The following is a 22,331-nucleotide window of genomic DNA, read 5'->3' on the forward strand; positions in this document are numbered from 1 at the left end:
CTACCCCACACAATTAATTTAGTTGTTTATTCAATCTTTGACTCCATTATCGAAGTGTCAAACCGGCGACAAGTCATGGTCGACTACTATTAGGAGAACTGTGTGGAAATGAATACCGCAGAGTTGACCTGTGTGGTGAACCAATTTTCATCTAGGACCCATTTCTATGGTGTGCTGGCAAGTGACCAACTACCTAGGGTGCCTGTTCGAGATGTTGCATCAATGATGATTGTTAATACACACCCAAGCAATCAACCTGGGGAGCACTGGCTGGCTATTTACATAACGGATGATGGCATTGGAAGGTTTTATGACAGTTTTGGAAACCCCCCGGATTTTAAATATTTTCCCAAGTCAATCAAGGCCTTTCTGAAAACCTGCGAGAATGTGGAATACAGTTCAAAACAAGTACAGGACCTGGTTTCAACCACATGTGGACAGCATTGTTTGTTCTTTCTCTTTCTAATGACAAAAGGTCTGAGTTATAAAGATTTTATGTCTTTTTATGCTGATGATTTACGAGAAAATGATGCCCTAGTCTCAAAGTTTGTAGCTAAGATGTACCAGAGTAAGCGTGATAAGCAAATGTTTAATTGCATACAACATGCTCAATCTTGTGAAACGTTTAATTTGTGCCATGGTTGTTGAAGAAATAGAAAAGCCAATAACGTGTATGTCGAATTTATTATTCAAAAATAAAAACATTTGTAAAACCACATCAACGTTTACATATTATTTTTCATACAACAACTTTTAGCTTTCTCATGTAAATCCATATCAGGCTTCAACAGTATATTGCGAATCGATGAGTCCAAATCATTCTCAACAGATTCTTACATCGGTGCTAGTCGTTTTGGATTCTCGCAGTTTTTCCAACTGATGTTGTGGCACCAGAAACATTTTCTGAGCATGCTCCATGTTGTTTAACCCTGTCTCGATGCAATTAGACTGGTTAAGAATGGAACTGCAATGCTTAGTAACGGCAGTAGAAAACCTCCAGATTGGTTGATGGCTTTTCTTTTCCGTGCAACTGAAGTGTTCTTTCTAGACATGTATATAATTCTGGCTTTTTGTCTCTTTACTTTTTCGGAGCTGCGACTCGGTTAAGGGTATATTACCGCGCCTTAGATTAAGCGCTATTTCACAGAGTGATAGAATGAGGTCGTGGATGCTGATTCTAAAATAACTTTTCGTTGACTTGCCGGTGCCTTAAATATCATTTTCAAAAGTGGTAAATTTCTACGAATGTGTTTAGACATGATCAAACTTTCTTAGGAACATACACGACAGGCCAATCCCCTGAAAATAACCCTTTTCTCAGACGGTAGTCTTCTGGTGTTGTAGCTTTAAAGTCAATAAGTTAAAAACCAAAAGGCGGATGTGTTGCATCTTTAAAACTCTCCATGAAGAATCGAGAAAGACCGGGGTATATCTGTCTGCCTAAAATACTAATCTGCTGATTGTCGCAGGGGTTTTTATACAAGATGAGGTAGTTTGTGTTCAAGTTAATAGTTCTACTAGATTTGCCTTTAACAAACATGTTTTGGATGAGGTAAATTGCACTCAGGTTACGGTGGTGTGAATATTGTGTGAAAACTCTCTCCATCTCCAAACTCTCTGATGCACTTTTCATTAAATCGTCAATGATTAAAAGGTTGTTTTTCTGAATCGGTAGCAGATTGTCATCACACAGCGATGTTGGTAGACCTTCTATAAAATGTATCTCCCTTACTTTCAACAGTTCGTCATACAGCGGTTGCCAACATGAATAAACCCAGACGATATTTTGAATTTCTTTGGAGAATACAACCTCTGCATTATCCAACAACATCTTCACAAAATATGTTTTACCAGAGTTACTGGGGCCACTAATGACACAGCTGAACGGGTGTTGCAGTCGCGGGTCAAAACCGCTATCCATCCTAGACTGTGGTTTAGTACCCATAAGGCCTTGTGCTGTAATCAGGGAGCAGTACACGCTTGTTGTACACAACTCTGAAACGCTTAGACACTACTCGGTTTTTCAACGTGAATGTTCTTTTATCTCTAGCAATTGTGTCTGCATTAGCAAGGACATGATCATCATCACCGCCCTCACCCCGTACAAAGTTGTCAACCAGTCGTGTCAGCGTCTCCAAATTAACAATGGTTGTGTTGTAGCTGTTGAGCGTAATGCCTTTTGCTTTGAGACAGGTCAGACCTTTAACGGTTTTGTAACCATATGTCTTTGGCCCACCACTAACAAATTGAGCTATGCTGTCACCATCCGGTAACTCATTGGTCAAGTCACCCAAGAACGGGCCCAGTGTGGGGACCCAATCCCCATGGCGTGTGACAAAGATCACGGAATCAGTGTCTGTGTAGAGTACACGTCTATCCAACTTCTCCAAGAGTGAATACAACTCGAGTTTAGCATAAGCGGTTGTGAACGCGGCAATAACATTTTTGCCGTTACGTGGTTTGATTGGTGTCTGTTTTGTGTAACGCCACTGTACCATCGCAACAGTGTCTGAGATGAACGAAAAATAACCAACATCTATTTCACTGGAAAAAAGGTAGTGGCTAAACTCCTCCGGATCTGTAATTAACATTGTGTTCATAAGGTTAGTCCGCTCACACATCTTACCCCAAAGACTATTCATTGCCAATTTAGCTAAAGATTTCCTAGCACTGTTTACAACAATGTTTTCCTTGTCAAGCTGCACACCTTCCTTTTCATGATATTCACGGATATACCGGTCTTTAGCCTCATCGTCAACCACAGATGGTGGGAATCCACTAGCTTCCTGCTTGTGCTTCAGGAATGTTCTCATGTAATCTGCAAAAAGATAATCTGATGTCCTGGTGAAATCCCAGACTTCAAATATTTCCACAATGCGATAACCTTTCTCAACAGCCTTAACCGGCTCAATAGAAACCCAGGTACCGGTTAAAGATCTTTCTGAATCAGTATGTGAACAATCAGTTACCTGGTTTTCAGACTCTGCACATAATCTACACAATGGAAGGAACAGCTTACCGCCAACCCTGTGTTGTAAAACGGGGTGATAAAGGCCTTTCGGTGGACACACTGTAGCCTTAACAATACCAAAGTAGTTGTCTAGTGGTTTGAAATCTCGAAAGATTATGTCTGAATGCCCAATCGGATAAGTCTTTGTCTTGTTGCAGAATGGGTAAAGACTACAGACATCGTTATACTGAATAGTCTCCCCTTCTCGAGCCGTAAACTTCAGATGAATCGCATTAGTACGACCACCAAAAAGAGCATCCCGAGGGTCAAGGCGCTCTGGAGCACCAAAGGTCTTCAAGAAAGCTTTGACATCTGCGGATGTGTTTTTAAGCCGGTTCCACTCACACTCCCATATGTATTGAACATGTACATTGTGTTGTTCTTTCAAAGCCTCTAGCTTTGTCAACCATTGCTGGTGCATCAACCCATACTGAATCTTTGTCATTGGATTGATGCTTGTTGAACAATGACACTTTGGGTGACCGTGCCAGAAACAACATAGAAATTCATAGACCGTGCTAAAACCATCGCGTTCAGCATATCCATCAACGTAGTAGGCACCGATTTTCACTTCACCCCTGTTCAGGGCGTGCTGTGTTGATATATTCTCATCGGAGGCCACATATTCAAGCCACTGGATTGAGCTGTTTGAGAATGTCTTCTGACAACTGTTGTAGTTATCTGAGGGGACCAATGCAATGGTGTCCTTGGTGAGGAATCTGTTGCAAAAGACTTTCATGCAAGCCAAAGCAATCGTAATTGACCGGAATGGGTCAACACCACCACACCCCAGGAATTTGAGTCTGTATGACCACATCATTCACGCAGTAAGCCTTTATTTCATCCTGCATGACAAAGGGGTCTGCGGAAACAGTTGCATACCATTGCAAAAAAAAAAAATTTCTTTAGCCATCATGGTATTCACACCATAGTAATGCGGCTCCGGATGGGGGCCAACATAGTTCTCATTCTCCTTGATGTTAAATTTGTAAGGAAAGTAGCCTTTTTTTGAATCCTTAAAACCCATAGCACGTGGCAAGGCTGACAGCTTAATAGGTAGAAAGCAATGACTATCAATGTATCTCTGATTGAATGTGCTGTCTGTAAAAATCATGAGCTTGCTACCATTAGCAATAAGTGTTGTGCCAATACCATTGTTAGCAAGGTACTGCATCAAGATGTAACCATCGAAACCTTTAGAGTTGTGTGCTATAAATGTGTAGTCATTATATTTCGGTTGCCTAAACTTTTGAAAAAAAGCAGTGACACAACCATCTCCGGCTGAACACCACGTCTTGTTATCAAAGCTTATTTCACACACAACATTTGCAGTGTGTACACCATTCACCGGATTGGCAATAGTCTCAAAATCATAAAATATATAGCGCTCACTGGGGTCCTCGGGCTTGGAGGGTTTTATAAAACACTGATGATTCATTTCAAAAGCCAGATCCACATTACAATTGGGGCACATGTTAGCAATGCACCTGTGTGCTTTATAGTTGGTAATACTGACATTGTAATAGCGACCACAATCGACACAGTATTTCTTCTGGTCACACCTGCTAACCCAACGATCCACACTTTTGTGGTGCTTCAAACGTTTATGCTGGCTATAACAAAAATCTGAATAACATATCCGTTTACAGTCAAGGCACTGCTTTGTGTTACGGGGTTGGGTATGACAATCTTCATGAAGACAGACACTACAGCTATGTTTACAACCATGATCACCACGTGTGTTGAAACCGGTATAGCACCAGTCACAAACATAAGACACACCCAGAAAACCCTTCAGATTCATGATACCGTAGAAATGGTTATCGTGTAAGTACATAAAGACAGTTCTAGGGTGGGTTTCCTCGCTGTTTTGAAACTTGGTAAAGTGACCATCCCGTGTTCGGTGAAAGACAACAATTTTACACCCTGTCATTTCTTCAAACCGAACAATATCTGTGAAAGACACACATTCATCTAACGCTAAACCAGCCCCCTTATGTAGCTCACGACCACTAACCAGGGCCTCAGGATATGTGTACTGCGGGTTCAACATACCCATCAAACAAACAGAAAAACACGTAGAATCATTATTCACAGCCACATATAAATGTCTTCTTTTTTTATTGATAATCTGATCTATCAACAATGTTTGAGCTTTACGTCGCGGGGCACCACCCTCACGGTTTTTGACAATTTGTACCACCAGTTCTAGTGATTCATCAATCATAATCTCGGCATTACTCTGCATAACACTTTCAAGTAAATTACCAAACGTGCGTTCATTATATTCATCCGCTCTCATGGTCACATGTACGGGATCTATCAGAGATTCACCAATCAACTCAATCTGCAGACGATCACCAGGCCCTTGTACAAAGTCTGAGGCTCTAACAATCAAAGTATCCAAGCCTGCCATAATACTTGCGTAGAATGTGCCAAAATCACCAACTTCACCAGAATTTTGTAAATTTATCAACTGTCGTAATTCAACATTGTCAAACGCATTACGCTGTATAACTCTAACATCGCCATCACTGCACTGAGTTTGCATCAGAGAGCTCGAAGGAGTGTCAACTAGATTGTGTGAAAAATGGGGGCTACTAAGCTCGGTTAACAAGCCTTGTATCTGAGGATTATTGTGCGCATCGCTGTGTAACAAAGTAGCGGTTGGTTCATTTGTATTTTGGGGTATGGTCGATTGATTATTTGTAGAGGTTGTTGACTGTTCCGTGTCTGGACTGTCGTTAGCATTATCTTTCGCCAGTTCTCTGGTTTAACGTGTAAATAGCAATCCACTTTTCAGATTTGAATATTCTAACTCAAACATACATTTACATACAGCACAGTTTTGAAGAGTTGGCTGTATTACCTTCAGCTTTCAAGCCTGAAAGAAAACAAAAATCCCCTCACGCTGTGCAGCCACAAGGAAGGGTGTCCGTAACTGACCCCATTGTGGTAATGTACTTTGTCTCATCACCCGGCTGTCCTCAATCTGTTGGAATATAGAATGTTGTACCAAGGGTCAGTATACATAGTCATAATTGTTAATAACACTTTAGAACATGACTAAAAATGTCTGTAAATAATTAAACTTACACAAAGTATCTGCTCAGGTTGTGTAAGATCACAGTCTGACCACCCAGTCCAACTGACGCAGATGCCGGTCACTTGAACTAAATACAAATAGGATTAACAAGCGTATACAGGTAATTAAAGCTAATTAACAATAATGTCAAAAGTCTACTTACCAAGATTTGGAGGTCCAAAAATGTGTTTACCAAACACGGTCGGTGTTCAAATCCGCTCAACCTAAACCGGAGATTTAAACAGGCAATATGAAAGACAGCTAAAAATGAATGGATTGCGCAATTGTATAATTGATTTACAAATTCTTAAAAAGTTGCATCACAATTCAAATAAATTACTTCAAATAAAATAACTTGTACTTACAACAGAAACGATATACTCCACGCTTGAAACACCAGCTGTCTTTTTGCGGATGCTGCGGGGTTTAATTACTGTCTTCACATCGCAGCCGGGGCTCCTCCAGCAAGTTACGCCTCTTAACTTTGTCATTGGTTACATGTCATCGTTCTTCACGTTAGATTCAAATTGTGTTAGAACTATACATGCTGCAATGATACAAATTCAGGATAAAACGTAACTATTTAGTTCTGATTTTTGTAGCCATTTGGCAACCAAATATATTGCTATATCATGTCTGGTAGAACAGCCGTTCTCGTTAATTTTCGCGGCTCAGCCGTGACATCACGTCATAGAATTGTATATATTAACGATAAACTCATCTGCTTACATATAAACGCTTGCTATTGTCACCATATCGCCATTAATCAGTTCAACATTTAACAAACACAGGACCATAATACAGCAATACAAAATCAGATTTCACGAGTTGTTCAATAAGAGAATGCAGCACATCTTCACCCGGAAGTGACAGCATAACCCCATACTAACACAAATACTATAGTATTTTTTTTAACCAACGTTGCCTATTATTAAACATATCTACCAATGTGAAAGAAAACAATCTTGCGTTGATCTCTATTGTACAATTTCAAAAGACGCCTTTACGATTGTTTTAATTACCTGAAATAACCTATCCTTACCTGTCAACGATTCCCCGTTGTTCATGCAAATTTATACGCGACCTTGCTGGTAACTTTGTAACGTTTTGCCTTATAATGCAACTTAGAAGTTAATGCTGACTTAAACAACCATTTTTATTACAAAACTCAACATTGCTCATACATACACTTGTTTTTATTTATAACAATATTTTAAAACCCCCCAACCACGACACAATCCACCTTTGCGAAATGTGTGGTTGGCCCGGGGCCATGGAAGCTCCTTCAAAATAATAGCATTGCTCATGCGATGTTAGTTTGCTGTAATGCTGTGTTGGACTTCAAACCGTGAGACACGGGATGGTTTCTAACCTGCATATACTACAGTTTGTATTAGTGGTTATTTAGGGACCATTACTACTGGGCAGATATAATCTTGAAGCCCATCTCTTGTTAAAATGAATGTTGGCCTGAAAACTATCCAAACTCGTAAGTCCCGTCCCATCCCCTTCTTTATATCTTACAGAAAAACACGTCTCTCATGTGTAACTCCGTGTTTGTGGAAAAACACCATGTTACAACCACATTGCAAAACATGGAAGTTTACATCTGTACCACAAGGCATTGGAACCCTGGCCCCCTTTTGTTTAACACCAAACACCTTACCGCTGACACAACACTTATTTACTGCCTGGGAATTTAACATTCCGGAACCCTAAGCCCCATTTGTTAATCATCAAACATAACCCACCTGTTATAACACTAGTCTGGTTTGCACATCAAGCGTTGTAAAACATCAAACACTGACACATCAATGTAATCATAAATAAAGTCACCGGACATGCATACGTCACTCCTGAAGTCCCACCCTAACATACGTCATACCGGAAGTCCCACCCTAACATACGTCATACAGGAAGTCCCACCCATGCAAACCGGATGTCCCGCCCACCTGTCACATCAATATGGAAGTCCTGCCCCCCAGGGCCATAAATCACCATTCTGACAGAATATACCCTACACTAACTACTCTCGTATATAATCCTAAGTTATCAGGCGAACACCTCCATGTGTGCCAGCCACCAACACAACACTAGAAGGCACATTTTCGGCACTAAGGCAAAAGCCGAAAGAGTGGGCCTCGCCAAAGAATCACATTAACAACGGAATGAGTGCGTTCACCCAAGTGTACTTCCAAGTTAACAATAACCTCTGTAAACGAGATCAAATATTCCACCAAGGAATACACAATGCAGCCAATCGGAACCCTTGTGCACAGGGAATACCAAAATGGACAAATGCATTTACTAGGTGTCGGCCACAACCAGATATTAAGCCTACAGTCCCTTTTCTACGTGGTTGGAAATCAACCCGAGGTCAGCTCACCGCTAACCTACAAGACCGAATCTCCCCTACCTATAATACAGGTTACATAGGGGCACAATTCCCCTACTGTTGAAAAACAAACAAGACATCTTTCTCTCATTTAATTTACAGCAATAAGACCCAACCATAACTGCATATTTTAACGATAAAGTCCAACCTCAACTGCAGATTTTGATTATAAGGTTGAACATTAACTACATATTTAAAGGTTCACCCTAAATTGCAGATTTTCCAGCAGTCCAAATGCTTAAAATCCTGCACGAAACGCCCCACAATAGGCTAACTGCATGGGAATTGTTGTCAGGACATGGAACAAAAACTACAGTTGCTTTAACTGAAATACCCTAAAAATAACTTCCAGTTACCATACTTTCTCAAATCCATCAATCGTGACATACCGAAACCAACCACCTAGTTTACTAAATCCTAAGAAAAGGTATAAATCCTGTTTAATCTAAATTCACCAGAGAAGAAAACAGGGCTGTGTTAAGGAATGATCTCACTGGTCGATGCCCTCTGGTCCGTCTCCTCAGCACCCCTCCCTCAGGCGGTTCAGTGTTCCTGCGTGCTCCCGTTGGATCGCCTGCGGCGAGGCCAAAGAGAAAGCCAGAACTGTCTCTTTTCTTGCGGGAACACAACATCTAAACAGCCGTTGTCTTGATTCCCACTGGTATCTTCCCAAATCCAATGTCCAGGCTTCCGTCACCGAACGAAAACGCCATTTACCGGAAAACCTAATAACTCTCAAAGAAACATTTGTTCACATGTCCAAACACCATAGTTATGCAATTTTGGCCGGTCCAGAGCAACGCACCAACCCATCAATAAACCCAGCAAACCTAAGCGTGGCATGGGGCCGTCATGCCGCCATCAATCACCCTGGTACCTCGATTAACGTACCCAGCATGCGTTAATAAGCTCGTCAAACCTTTCGCGAGATATACCTTACACCGGTGTGTTATACAGTGGTCCAACCACCGTATTGTTAACAGCTTTCTATAAGGTCCAACCTTATACTGCAGATTTTCAAGCGCATTGTGCCCTTACCTCCTGAGTTCAAAATTTAAGCTCCCGGGTGAAACCCAAAAATCATTTAAGCTGGGCGCCCTGACTCTCAGCCTTTTCGCAGCCAGTCCACGAGCGGGGGAGGATTTGGGCTCCAGGACCCAGTCACCAGCTGTGCACGGATAACCCACTGGAAAATGATTACGAGACCCCAGGATAAGTAACCAAGGACGAGCTCCCAAAGTGTGATGGACACTGACTATGCAATACCTGACTATGTAATTATACTGTTATCTTAGGTGCAAATAAAGTCAATTTCCGCCTAAAATGATGTACCCAAATCTAAATGCTTGTAGCTCATGACCTGAGTATAGTAGAAACATTTATTTGGTACCATTTGAAAGGAGACACTCTGTAGTTTGCAGGAATTATAAATTAATGCAGGAAAGTATAACACAATAGATTTGGCAGAAGATAAAACAAACCAAAAACATACGTTTTTTATTTTTTTTATTTTTATCATCATGTTTGAAATGCAGTGGGAAGGCCATGCATTGAGATAGGAGGCTGGAGACACTTCAAGTATTGTCCCTTAGAAGGCAAGAGACTGTAGGTAAAGTTTTAGGCAGCTACATTGAATGACCATAGAGATGCAGTATATTCTGTAAGAGGACTCCCAAGTGTCCTTTCCGAGTGTCCCCAAATCTACCCAAGTGGCCAAATTGGATAAATGATTAAATTCCAAGCATATGACAACAAAGATTATTCAAAAATACAAGTGTAATAACAAATAAGGTTTACACACTCCCAGAAATGTCATACATGGTGGATCATTAGTTTCCCTTCATAAAGGTACTGACAGGAGGCGCGACGAGAACGCTGATCCAATGCCCCCCAAAATAAGTGAACTATTTACAATAAGGGCTAAGTTAGAAGCCAACACTGATCTAATGTCAGAAGTGCAAACACAGCAAACCACAGCAAACAAAAAGTGAAAAAAAAACTTTGTACACATTGAGTGTCCAGATCACCCAAGTCAACCCTCTACATAAAGTTATGCTGCTGATGCCAAGTACCATAACAGTCTCTTTCTGTTGTAAAGCACAGGGTGACACCACAAGTTGTGCAGGTAATAGGTGACTTTTTATGGCACAGGGTACAACGACGCCTTCCAACTGTACCCTTTTGGCCTTGAGGCACATTCAGATCTGCAACCAGATACTTTGGTATGTGCGCACCACTGGAGGCAGGTCCTGGGGCAGGAGTGCTAGAGGAGGCAGATGCTTGTGTAGCAGTTGACTTTGGCCCACATTCAGCCAGCTCCTGGATGAGCCGCTCTCTGAAAGCCAACTGTGTCAGCGAGGCCTGTCCACGACTCTTTGCCATTTGTTGGTGAAGGATGAAGGCATTCACCACAGCAATGTCAATGAAATGATAAAAAAATGTTTTGTACCATCTCATAGTCTTGTGGAGAACGTTGTAATAACCAATGAGTGCGTCTGATAGGTCCACACCGCCCATGTTCTTGTTGTAGTCCTTCACAGCATCAGGAATGGGTATGTTCTTCTTGCTCCATTTCCCTTGTGCATCCTTCACACGTCTGCTGACATGGTTGCCACTGAAGGATTTGTGCATAGTAGTGCACATGACCACCTCTCTGGTATCCATCCATTTGACAAAGAGCAAGTCGCCTTTCCGGATCCATCGCATGCTGCCTCTATCAGCCCTCTTAGGCATGTCGTTCAGTTTAGTTTTGGGAAAACCAACTCTGTTGGGACGAATGGTGCCACAACACCACACATTCAGCTTCTTGAGGTCACTGAACAAGGCAGGGCTTGTGTAGAAATTATCTACAAACAGCTTGTATCCAGTTCCGAGTAGTGGAAAATCCAACAACTGCATAACTGAATCGTAACTGAGTCCCTTACCGGTGGCTGTGAGTGATTTTCCCTCATAAACAAAAAAGTTCCAGGTGTAGGCACACACGGAGTCGGCCAAAACAAACAGCTTATAACCCCATTTAGTTGGCTTATCTCGCATGTACTGTTTCATTCCAATTCTTGCTTTTGAGGCTACCATCCTCTCATCAATGGACAGGTTCTGGGCGGGCTGAAAATATGTCTTGCAGGCCTCAACAATGCTCTGGTAGAGAGGTTTGATTTTATAGAGCCTGTCAAAGCCTGCTGTGCCTCTCTTCTTTTCATTTTCTTCATCCGTGTGTGGGTCACTCATGTGAAGGGCCTGTGAGATGGCCAAGAACCGGTTGGCCGACATCACAGTTGCAGGAAAAGGCAGCTGGTAGAGGATTGTGCTTTTCCAGTAATCTCTCAGGGTTCTCAATTTCACAATCCCCATGTAAATGACCAGTGACATGTAGGAGTACATGTCATTGATGGAAATGGTCTTCCATGCCTCTTTTTTTCCAGCTTGCTTTTTAGTCCCATACTTGTTGGTGTTCGACACCAGCGTCGCAAGAACAGAGGTAGTAAAAAACAGCTGGAACAGATGGAGGGGGCTGTATGTCCCAGTCATGTCCAGCTGAGGTCCAGGCTGCCTTTTAGGCCTGAATGTGGGTGGACGTGGCTCCACATCCTCCTCCAGTACTGTGTGCCAACGGTCCTCTCCCACAGTGGAGGTGTCAGCTGGTGCACTGGCCCGTCTTTGTCTCTGGGCTGGTCTCTTCACACCTCTGGATGGCCGGACGGGGGTAGGTGTTGATGACCTCGGACCTGGAGTGATTTTGGAGACAAAAGGTGTGCTTGTTGTAGAGCCAGAAACAATGGCAGATGTAGATGCTCCTGAAGTAGTGAGGGCAGGACTGCTTGATTGTGGTTGTCTCTTTGCAGCCGGCTCCCAGAGATCATCCGAGTCTGAGTCGCTTCCACTGTTAAAAAAATAAAATACATTTAGATTTGACTAGAATTACATATGGGGACCAATACTAGAATTATTTATTGGGACAACAACATGTTATAGCCATATAACAAATGTGTGTGTGTGTGTGTGTGTGTGTGTGTGTGTATATATATATATATATATATATATATTCTAATTTAAACTTTATTTCAACAAGGCATGCAGACTGAGACTAAGATCTCTTTTACAACTGGGCCCAGACAGGACGGAAAAAAACCCAGACAAAACAATACGCTCACATATAGCACAGGACAAAGAACAGTTCTTTCAATCTGTATTTATATAACTTTTTATATGAAAGTTTAGCTGAAATATATATTTGTGTATGTGTTTATTTGTACTGTAATTGTATATTTGTAATAGTATATTTGTAATATATACATATTACTACACTTACTACCCAAATAAAATTATTTTTCAGGTGTACACAAGCATATACACGTACACACATACATATGAACATACATATAAAGAACAATAATTTATTTTACTCACCAATCTAAAACGGGATCCTTTCCTTCCAAGAACAATTCTTCCTCGCCAGAATCAAAACTTTGTTCGCTAAGAGAGTCCTCGTCTAGCTCTTGGTCACTCTCTCGCTGAATCTCCTCAAAAATCTCCTCCAAGTTTGTGTACTTGGTCTTGGATTTTGCTTTCCCACTTTTAGGAGCCATGTTCAAATTCGAAATGTTTAAAATTATCGAAATAACAAGAAGTAGTAACTACTAAGTACTAGCAAGAATGTGCGTAACGAAAATACTAGCGCGCTCTGATGCTCTCTCAATTCGAAATGATGCAGGGGTGTCCGGTTGAGCACACCTCTAGATTCCAGCCCATTCTTCCCACAGTGCACATTCCCACATCACAAGAAAGGCCAGCTCATTGGCTATCTAGCTAGCTATGTTTCAAATTAATTGGTCGTCATTGGCGGAAGATATTGTCCTTCAAGTTTGTCTTGGTCCATCTTATTGGTGCGTAACGTGAGGCGCGCTACTAGGGTTTACTGAGGTATTGCGCAGCCAATTCGCTGTGTAGAATCTCGGAATAAGGCTAGTTATCTTCCTGAGTGTCTAATCATTACAGACATACCAAATGTCACGGGGAAAATACTTGTTTTATGGTCTGGATAGCATGAGTAGTTTTGTTGCATGTTGATCGAGTCATTTTTCATTCTGTGACGCATGGATACTATGAAAATTAAAACGGATTTTACCAAGCAAAAATATGCTTCCCGTCCTCTCTGGGAACAGAGGGATAAGAAATCTGCGGAGGTTCAGTAATGTAAGTACAATATTTTCCGTGATACATGAAAAATGAAACCGAGTGCCTACAGTAAAGTATTTTGTTTTTGTTGACTGTCCTGAAACAATTGCACCGTGTTTGGTCGTCGTAATAGCTTTTTTAAAGTGCATATTATAATTAGTTTAACGAGATTCCAAGCTTTCTGGCGATATAAGACATGCCTATGACAAAAAAATATATATTTTACGAATCGTCGCAGTTTTTACCACATGCCGCAAATGAGTATGAACCGTCCCGTAGACGGGACGCCGGTATGGTTCAGGTTAAATATCGGGATACATTATTTGCACATCATTGCATTCTGTTTTTATTTATAGAATCAAAGGACTTATGACTAGTAGCAAAGTAACTTAACAACTGTCTACAGCAAGTAACTAAGTAACTTACTTTATGGGAACTTTAACTAGATACTGTGATTTTTTTCTTGTAAAATTAGCATTCCCCAACCCTGCTGATGATGGATGAAAACAATGTTCTCCCCAACAAAAATAAAACAACATATCGACATCAACGACTTCATATATTCAATTTAGATAGCTTAGTAGCAATGTGTCTTCATTTCAACACTTGACCGTTTTGGTTGTTGGTGATGTTTGGACCCGGTACATTCAGTTATGCAGAGGCAACGTTAGCTAGTTAACTTTTGGAGAACAGATTTAGCAGGCTAGCTTCTTTGCTATACTACAGTTGGGGTTAAAAGTTTACATACACTTGTAAAAAACATGTACAGTGGGGAGAACAAGTATTTGATACACTGCAGATTTCGCAGGTTTTCCCACTTACAAAGCATGTAAAAGTCTGGAATTTCTATCATAGGTACTCTTCAACTGTGAGTGACAGAATCTAAAACAAAAATATAGAAAATCACATTGTATGATTTTTAAGTAATTAATTTGCATTTTATTGCATGACATAAGTATTTGATACATCAGAAATCAGAACTTAATATTTGGTACAGAAACCTTTGTTTGCAATTACAGAGATCATACGTTTCCTGTAGTTCTTGACCAGATTTGCACACATTGCAGCAGAGATTTTGGCCCACTCCTCCATACAGACCTTCTGGTTTCGGGGCTGTCGCTGGGCAATACGGACTTTCAGCTCCCTCCAACGATTTTCTATTGGTTTCAGGTCTGGAGACTGGCTAGGCCACTCCAGGACCTTGAGATGCTTCATACCCAAAGAATGACGTTTCCACCTCCATGCTTCACGGTTGGGATGGTGTTCTTGGGGTTGTACTCATCCTTCTTCTTCCTCTAAACACGGCGAGTGGAGTTTAGACCAAAAAGCTCTATTTTTGTCTCATCAGACCACATGACCTTCTCCCATTCCTCCTCTGGATCATCCAGATGGACAGTGGCAAACTTCAGACGGGCCTGGACATGTGCTAGCTTGAGCAGGGGGACCTTGGTGCGCTGCAGGATTTTAATCCATGACGGCGTAGTGTGTTACTAATGGTTTTCTTTGAGACGGTGGTCCCAGCTCTCTTCAGGTCATTGACCAGGTCCTGCCGTGTAGTTCTGGGCTGATCCCTCACCTTGCCCATGATCATTGATGCCCCACGAGGTGAGATCTTGCATGGAGCCCCATGCAAGATCTGAGGGAGATTGACCGTAATCTTGAACTTCTTCCATTTTCTAATAATTGCGCCAACAGTTTTTGCGTTCTCACCAAGCTGCTTGCCTATTGTCCTGTAGCCCATCCCAGTCTTGTGCAGGTCTACAATTTTATCCCTGATGTCCTTACACAGCTCTCTGGTCTTGGCCATTGTGGAGAGGTTGGAGTCTGTTTGATTGAGTGTGTGGACAGGTGTCTTTTATACAGGTAACGAGTCCTAACAGGTGCAGTTAATACAGGTAATGAGTGGAGAACAGGAGGGCTTCTTAAAGAAAAATGTACATGTCTGTGGGAGCCGGATTTCTTACTGGTTGGTAGGTGATCAAATACTTATGTCATGCAATAAAATGCAAATTCATTATAAAAAAAATCATACAATGTGATTTTCTGGATTTTTGTTTTAGATTCCGTCACTCGCAGTTAAAGTGTACCTATGATAAAAATGACAGACCTCTGCATGCTTTGTAAGTTGGAAAACCTGCAAAATCGGCAGAACAAATACTTGTTATCCCCACTGTATGTCATGGTAGTTTGAGTTTCCAATAATTAGTACAAATCTTATTTTTCTGTGATGGAATTACTTTGACACAAAACCCAGTCATAAAATGTGGTTCTGTTATGACTATATTATGGGTCTTCTGAAAATGTAACCAAATCTACTGGGTCAAAAATATACATTCATATTTGGTTAAATGTCCCTTGGCCACTTTTGGTAGCCATCCCCAAGCTTCTGACCAGCTTCTGGTTGAATCTTTGACCACTCCTCTTGACAGATTTGGTGCAGTTCATCTAAATGTGTTGACATTCTGACACAGACTTGTTTCTTCGGCAAAGTCCACATGTTCCCGATGGGGTTGAAGTCAGGACTTTGGAAAGGCCATTCTAACCATTCTAGCCTGATTTAGCCGTTCCTTTACCACCTTTGATGTGTTTGGGGTCATTGCCCTTTTGAAAAACCCAACTACGTCAAAGGCCCAACCTTCTGGCTGATGATTTTAGGTTTTCCTGAAGAATTTGAAGGTAATCCTTCTTCATTATTCCATTCACTTTCTGTCAAGTGTGTGCTCCAATGTTTCCATCAAAGAAAAATAAGAGTTGTAGTAATTATTGGAAACTCAAATTGGCATGACAAACATGCTCTTTACAAGTGTATGTACATTTTTGACTACAACTGTATGTTATTACATTGACCTTTTTTGATATACTATGCTGTTAAGCTATTCAATTTGTTTCTGCACTATCAAGGATAGTAGGATAAAGTGCATGCCCATGTTGACTGGATCGTCCATGTTGTCCCCCACTGAGAAAGGCTAGCTACCAGGGATAAATGAATAAATGAGCTGACAATGTCACGGACAATGTTTGCAAAGTTGGTATATACTACTTTATATTAATGTGTAGGGGTTAAATACATTTGCAAGCAACATCATTAATAAATATTTTCCAACATATCACCAATGACACCTTAAAATAATTGATTTTCAGTTTCAGTGTTTTAAAATGAAACATTAAAGATAATGTAATTCAGTAATATAAGAACTTGTCAGAGGTTTCAATACTTCTGCAAACCACTTTATATGCCATATGTATACTACATCATGATAATGACAGTAAACTCTACAGTAAAATTTTTAAGGCAGATTCTGGATTGCTAAATTAAGATTTTTTTTAAGATCAGAAATCCAACCAATTCAGGATTTTGTTGATGGCCCATTACTGTGTTAATATATTTTTTTGTTTTCTTTAGGGTCAAGAAAAGAGAGGTTGGACATTGAATAGTGCAGGATATCTCCTTGGACCATGTGAGTTCTAATGATAATAAAGTTATAGTTTCGCATCTGTGGTTGAGGTGCGGTGGCACATATGAGGAGTGGGATGGGTTTTCGGACGACACACCTCCTCTAAGCCCTCTCTCAGGGCTGACTTCGTCTGCCTGATCGAGAGGGTGACTTTGAGGTTGGAGATCCCTATCCCTACTCTCTGAAGGCCCCTGCTTTGCCCGGACTGGAGCTGTACACAGAAGGTTCGTGGCAGGATGCTCTGGCGGTGAAGGCCCCTGCTCTGGTCTATTTGCCATACACTAGAGTGGTGCGCCGGACAGCTAAAATTTCTCAGGCAACTCCCAGACTGCAGCGCGCTGTGGCGGTGCACTTCCGGCACTGAGTGGGCTCTTGGCAAAACAAATGTCCTGTTCTGCCCGCCCTCAAAGACTGTTTCACCTCCCAGCTACTGGATAAATGTTATGTCCCGGGGGCCCAGGCTGTGGCTGCCTCAAACAACATGGCACTCCTGGTGGCAGCATTATCCAAGATAACCACAGAATCTTCGACCCATTCCAAGATCTCTGGTGCTGTGCTGCACCACAATCAGGCGCCTGCTGTCTGCGTGGGAAGAGCCATGGCTACGGCCGTGGTGGGAATCTTCAGCAAGGTGCAGGGATAGATGCCAGGCGGTGTCTGCCACCGTCAACACTCCAGCTCCCCCTGTGGCACCTGCGACCCCAGCTGCCCCCCTCCTTACTGCGGTGCAGTGACCAGGAGACTAGGAGTGGTGCATTCAGATGATGGCGCTATCCATCCATATGCCCCCAGTTGTGTGTTTATTGATGTTGTTAATATAACTCATCACAGGTGTTCCTGCCACGCTGTGTTCCACAGAATTGCACAATGCTGTGTCGCCGTTGCTCCTGTGCCATCTGATAAGAGCACCATGAGCAGGCACGGAGTGTGGACTCTGTCTGCTGCATTGTAGTTTCAAGATTCTTTACAGCATCTGTTGGATAAACAGCAATCGTCTTCTACTGTGAAAGGTTTTGCATCTACAATCTCTGCTTGTCATAAGGGTCTGGGGACAGGATTGTGTTCAACCACCTCTTGGTCAAGCGTTTCCTTTGGGGAACAAGGAGACTGAGACCGGTGGTCAGTGCGAGTGCACCTCAGTGGGAGCTGTCCAAGGTGCTGAAAGCATTCCATGAGTTGCCTATAGAGTTGTTGGAGCAGATTCCGCTAAAACTCCTGTCTCTAAGCGTGAGTGACCTCTGCACTCTGTCGACACATCCTGAGTGCTATTTCATTAATGGTGATTTAAGCCGGATGATGTTGAGGCCAAATCCCACATTCGTGCCCAAGATCATAACGAGTTCTTACAGATCTTGTGTGGTTGGGTTGCAGGCTTTCTTTCCTCCTCTGCACAGGAGTGGCAAAGTATATGGATCGTACCAGACCGATGACACTTTCTCCCCATTTGTTCATGTGCTACGGTGCTCACACTCTGGGTTTTCCACTTTCTAAACAGCGGCTTGTCCCGCTGGCTTTGCAAATGCATTGCCTTAGCATTTGAAAGGTCTGGATCGCACGCCCCCGTGGGCATTCATGCTCACTTTACGCGTAGGATTGCGGCGTCCTCTGCCCTTTTCCGTGGGGATAGGATAGTGGATATTTGTGAGGCGGCGTCATGGTCGACAGCCTACCTGTTCATTTGTTTTTACCTAATGGACGTGTTTTCTACTTCCCTGGCTCATTCCCTCCTCAGCAACGTGACTGGAGAACTGTGACATGATGGATTAAGGTCTTGCCACCGCGAGCTGTGTTTGCAGACACGATCCTCGCTGGTGTGGTGGTGTGTGTTCTCGTCGGCCACGCTGTTGACTGGGGTTTGGCCCCTAGCCAGGAACTACTCTTTTCTATGGATTCCTAGGGATTCGTTGTGTGGATTGGCATTCGCTACTTTGTTTTGGTGAGTGTCCTCAATTTCCTTTTTTTCTTCGAGTAGCGTTGTATTATGGCCTATGCTTATGCCCTGTGTGATCTGGTCAGGTGTCCCTGTGCCAGCTTCTGTTCGGGTTCTATTCACATCTCAGTTGTATAGAACGTGGATGTTACATTGTGCGATGTGTCGGCAACAGGTGGCCATTCTTATGTCTGACCGCCCCCCCCCCAAAGAGGTGTGTCTGAGGTTATGCTTCTTATTGTCATTGGACACAGTTCAGTTTACTATGTAATGCCTGGGGTGTCTGTGACCCCATCGCCTGGGTGCTGCCTGGCGATGTCTGTGTGTCCTCTTTTTGGGGGATTCAGGAGGCGTTAGGTCGTTGTCCTGTTGACCTGTGTACTTCCACCTCTGTGTTAATTATTGACCCCCCATCCTCTGTGCGCTGCTCAGTCAGAGTGTGTGTGTATGACTCGGGCTGCGGGAGTCAGTACAGGTTGCTATGGTAACGCTGGACTGTTGACACGCGCAAGCCATGTTAGGACCAGTTTAATTGATTTGGATTGGGCCAACAGGGAGTACATCTCTGACATTGCTCGCTTCGGCCATAAACCACTAGGAGCGAAGCACTCTAGGGGGGCGGAGCTCCACGACATACAAGGATAGTTACCAGGAATGTAACTCTACAATGATATGAGTGGAGCAGAGCCCCCTAGACGTGCTCTACCGGTCCCCAAACATTTCTCGCTGAAGAAAACTTTCCGGAGGCTGAGTATAGGGCACACTCAGTTATATAGGGGCAGACTGTGCCCTGATTGGCTGAGCTATATAGCATCTCACATAATGCGAACAGGTCAATTTCTGCCCTGCAGAACCAAGCCCAAATCAATATATCCGGCCAAGGCCCCCCTCGAGACATGAGATCGGCTCCCAAATTGAGGTGACCCAGAATATGAGATGCAGTGATCAGAGTGTCTGTGGACATGTCTGTGGACCCAAAACAACAGTTCCTCTGCCAGCAGGTGAAGAGCATGAGACCTGAGGTCGCAAGATGATTTCTAGAATAAATACATTTTAATTAAAAAGTTCTATTTTTAATAAACCTGAAAACTGCTATAATGCATATAAGGGGGAATACAACTAGAATAGGCTAAATATGTAAAATATATTCAACTAAATTCATGTACTTCACTCACTGCACTTCACTACACTTCACTACAAGGCACAAATACAAATATAGGGAGTTTGGCTGTGGAAGCTTAAGGCGACAATGTCATAATGTTTGCCGAGCTGGATACATTTGACGGAAAAGATCACTTCACATCTCCAAGGCAATCTGGATTGCTTCATGAAGTACTTTCCAAATGAGACAACTCCAAATTGTTATGACTGGATAGGACAACCGTGCATGGCAACTGGGGATCACCTGTCATCTGACCTGGAGGACGTGCTGATGGAGCTGTCCAGTGATCAGACCTTAATCGCACTGTTTTCCACAACTACGCTTTCTGAATTCTGGATTTCAGTTGCAGAGAAAAACCCATGACTATCCAAACCAAAGCAGCGATGGATGTACTGATTCCGTTTGCATCAACCTACAATGTGAGGCAACATTTTCCGCTTTGACATGTATTTAAAACAATATACATCACGTCTCAACATGCAGAATGATCTCCGAGTTGCCATTTCGACAATCAAACCCAGGATGCAGCTGTTGTGCTCCAAAAAGCAGGCCCATCTCATTAAATGAGTAAGTTGCTCAGATTTCACTTACCAATTAATAAACACTGAGAGAACATGTCATCAATACGCAATAGTTGATAAAGGTTATTTTATTAGTTATCTTGATCTACTGAATGTGTCTACATTTGTGTCACATTGTTTGAGGCCTTACGTGTGCAGTGGTCACAATATTTGAAACATTTGTTTTTGGTTTAAGAAAAAGATTAAGAAAACCTTGACATAGAGCACTACACACATTCAAGGGCAGTGCTAACATGACCCCAAGCCACCTGGTGGACACATTTCCAAATAACAGCACAACAGCGAATTTGGTTTGAAGTAGCTACAGTTTAAATAATAGTAAATTGAAGACAAGAATTGGTAACACTTTATTTGAAGGGGTGTGTATAAGAGTGACATGACACTGTCATGATACTGTCATAACCATGATATGACACATGAAGGAATCATTTTGAACGTTTATGAATGTTGTCATTAGGTGTCATTCGGTTGATTATGTCAAGGTTGACATTGTTTGGGATGTCTTTGTCATGACAACTTGACATTAACTGAGACAACATAACCTGTCAGGGTCTTTTTTATGACAACATGACAGTAACCAAGACAACATAACCTGTCATAAACATGGGCCTAATTATTAAACTTGAAGAAACGATTTAGCCAGTATTCTGTCTGCCATAAAAGGAACTTTGCTGATCCTGAGACTGGTGCCCATACTCAGCATTTTGAACATGCATGGCAGAAATACAAATTGGAAATATGGGGTCATAGAGGTAATTGCACTACTGAGTCACTGAAGATTCACCCCATAGTCGACATCCGCGATACCGCGGACAGTGCTCATTTGCATAAATATTTCGGAAAATAGATTTGCCATAATCGTCCGATTCCAATGGTATATTATTTGTAGCCACTTTCCTGAAGCGTTCCGTGTATAATTGGGGTTGTCCGTGTATAATATGGGTTGTATAGTTGTATAGTTTGGGTTGCTATGAGAACTTTTCACCAGGCAACGACATTGCCAATGCATCTTAGAAAGGCACATGTGTACACTAGAATAAATATTACAAGCGTGTACATCACTATATATGATGCTTTGAACCATAAAACATCGTTTGTATTATATATAAGATATAAAAATAAATATTTAGTCAAAATAGTATGGGGATGTTCTTGAGTTTTTGGGAAGAAGTTGGTAATTTTTCTGAGTTTATAAAATATATAAGTCCAAACGTAACTAGCGATCTAGTGCTGCCACCTGCTGGCCGTTTTGTGTCATTAAAATAAAGGAACCGTAATATTGGTTTATTATCTTTCATGTTATAGTGTTTCATTTCTAGGTTGAAGAACCACATTTTTTGGGGGTGCCTATATTTTTTACCTTCTATTATATAATTATTTCATTATTTTCAACTCAATTACAGTGTAATTTGATAGTAAAGGCATGAAAGTATGAGGAAATACCATTGACACAAAATCTCATAATGCTTTAAAAAAAAAATCTTGATGCTGAATGGCAGAAATGTTTTCCAAAAACAATTTTTTTGCCTTTCAAAAAG

General features: G+C 41.9%; 1 protein-coding gene across 1 annotated transcript; it reads right to left on the reverse strand.

Moving 5' to 3' along the window:
- Positions 1-9,949: 9,949 nt before the first annotated feature.
- On the reverse strand, positions 9,950-13,966 carry LOC114839324 (piggyBac transposable element-derived protein 4-like). The gene is made up of 2 exons (XM_029119680.2): positions 12,898-13,966; positions 9,950-12,370 (listed from the first exon to the last, which is right to left on the reverse strand). The coding sequence occupies exons 1-2, from the start codon at positions 13,074-13,076 to the stop codon at positions 10,531-10,533; spliced, it is 2,019 nt and encodes a 672-aa protein (XP_028975513.1). The 5' UTR covers positions 13,077-13,966; the 3' UTR covers positions 9,950-10,530.
- Between the last annotated feature and the right edge of the window lie 8,365 nt (positions 13,967-22,331).

The sequence above is a fragment of the Esox lucius genome, chromosome 5, assembly GCF_011004845.1.
Source record: "Esox lucius isolate fEsoLuc1 chromosome 5, fEsoLuc1.pri, whole genome shotgun sequence".
NCBI lineage: Eukaryota > Metazoa > Chordata > Actinopteri > Esociformes > Esocidae > Esox > Esox lucius.

Bases quoted from the DNA above. Each gene is read 5' to 3' on its own strand.
- LOC114839324 (XM_029119680.2), bottom strand. From the start codon at position 13,076: ATGGCTCCTAAAAGTGGGAAAGCAAAATCCAAGACCAAGTACACAAAC. The intron at 12,371-12,897 runs GTGAGTAAAATA...TTTTTTTAACAG, and splicing joins AAGGATCCCGTTTTAGATTG to TGGAAGCGACTCAGACTCGG.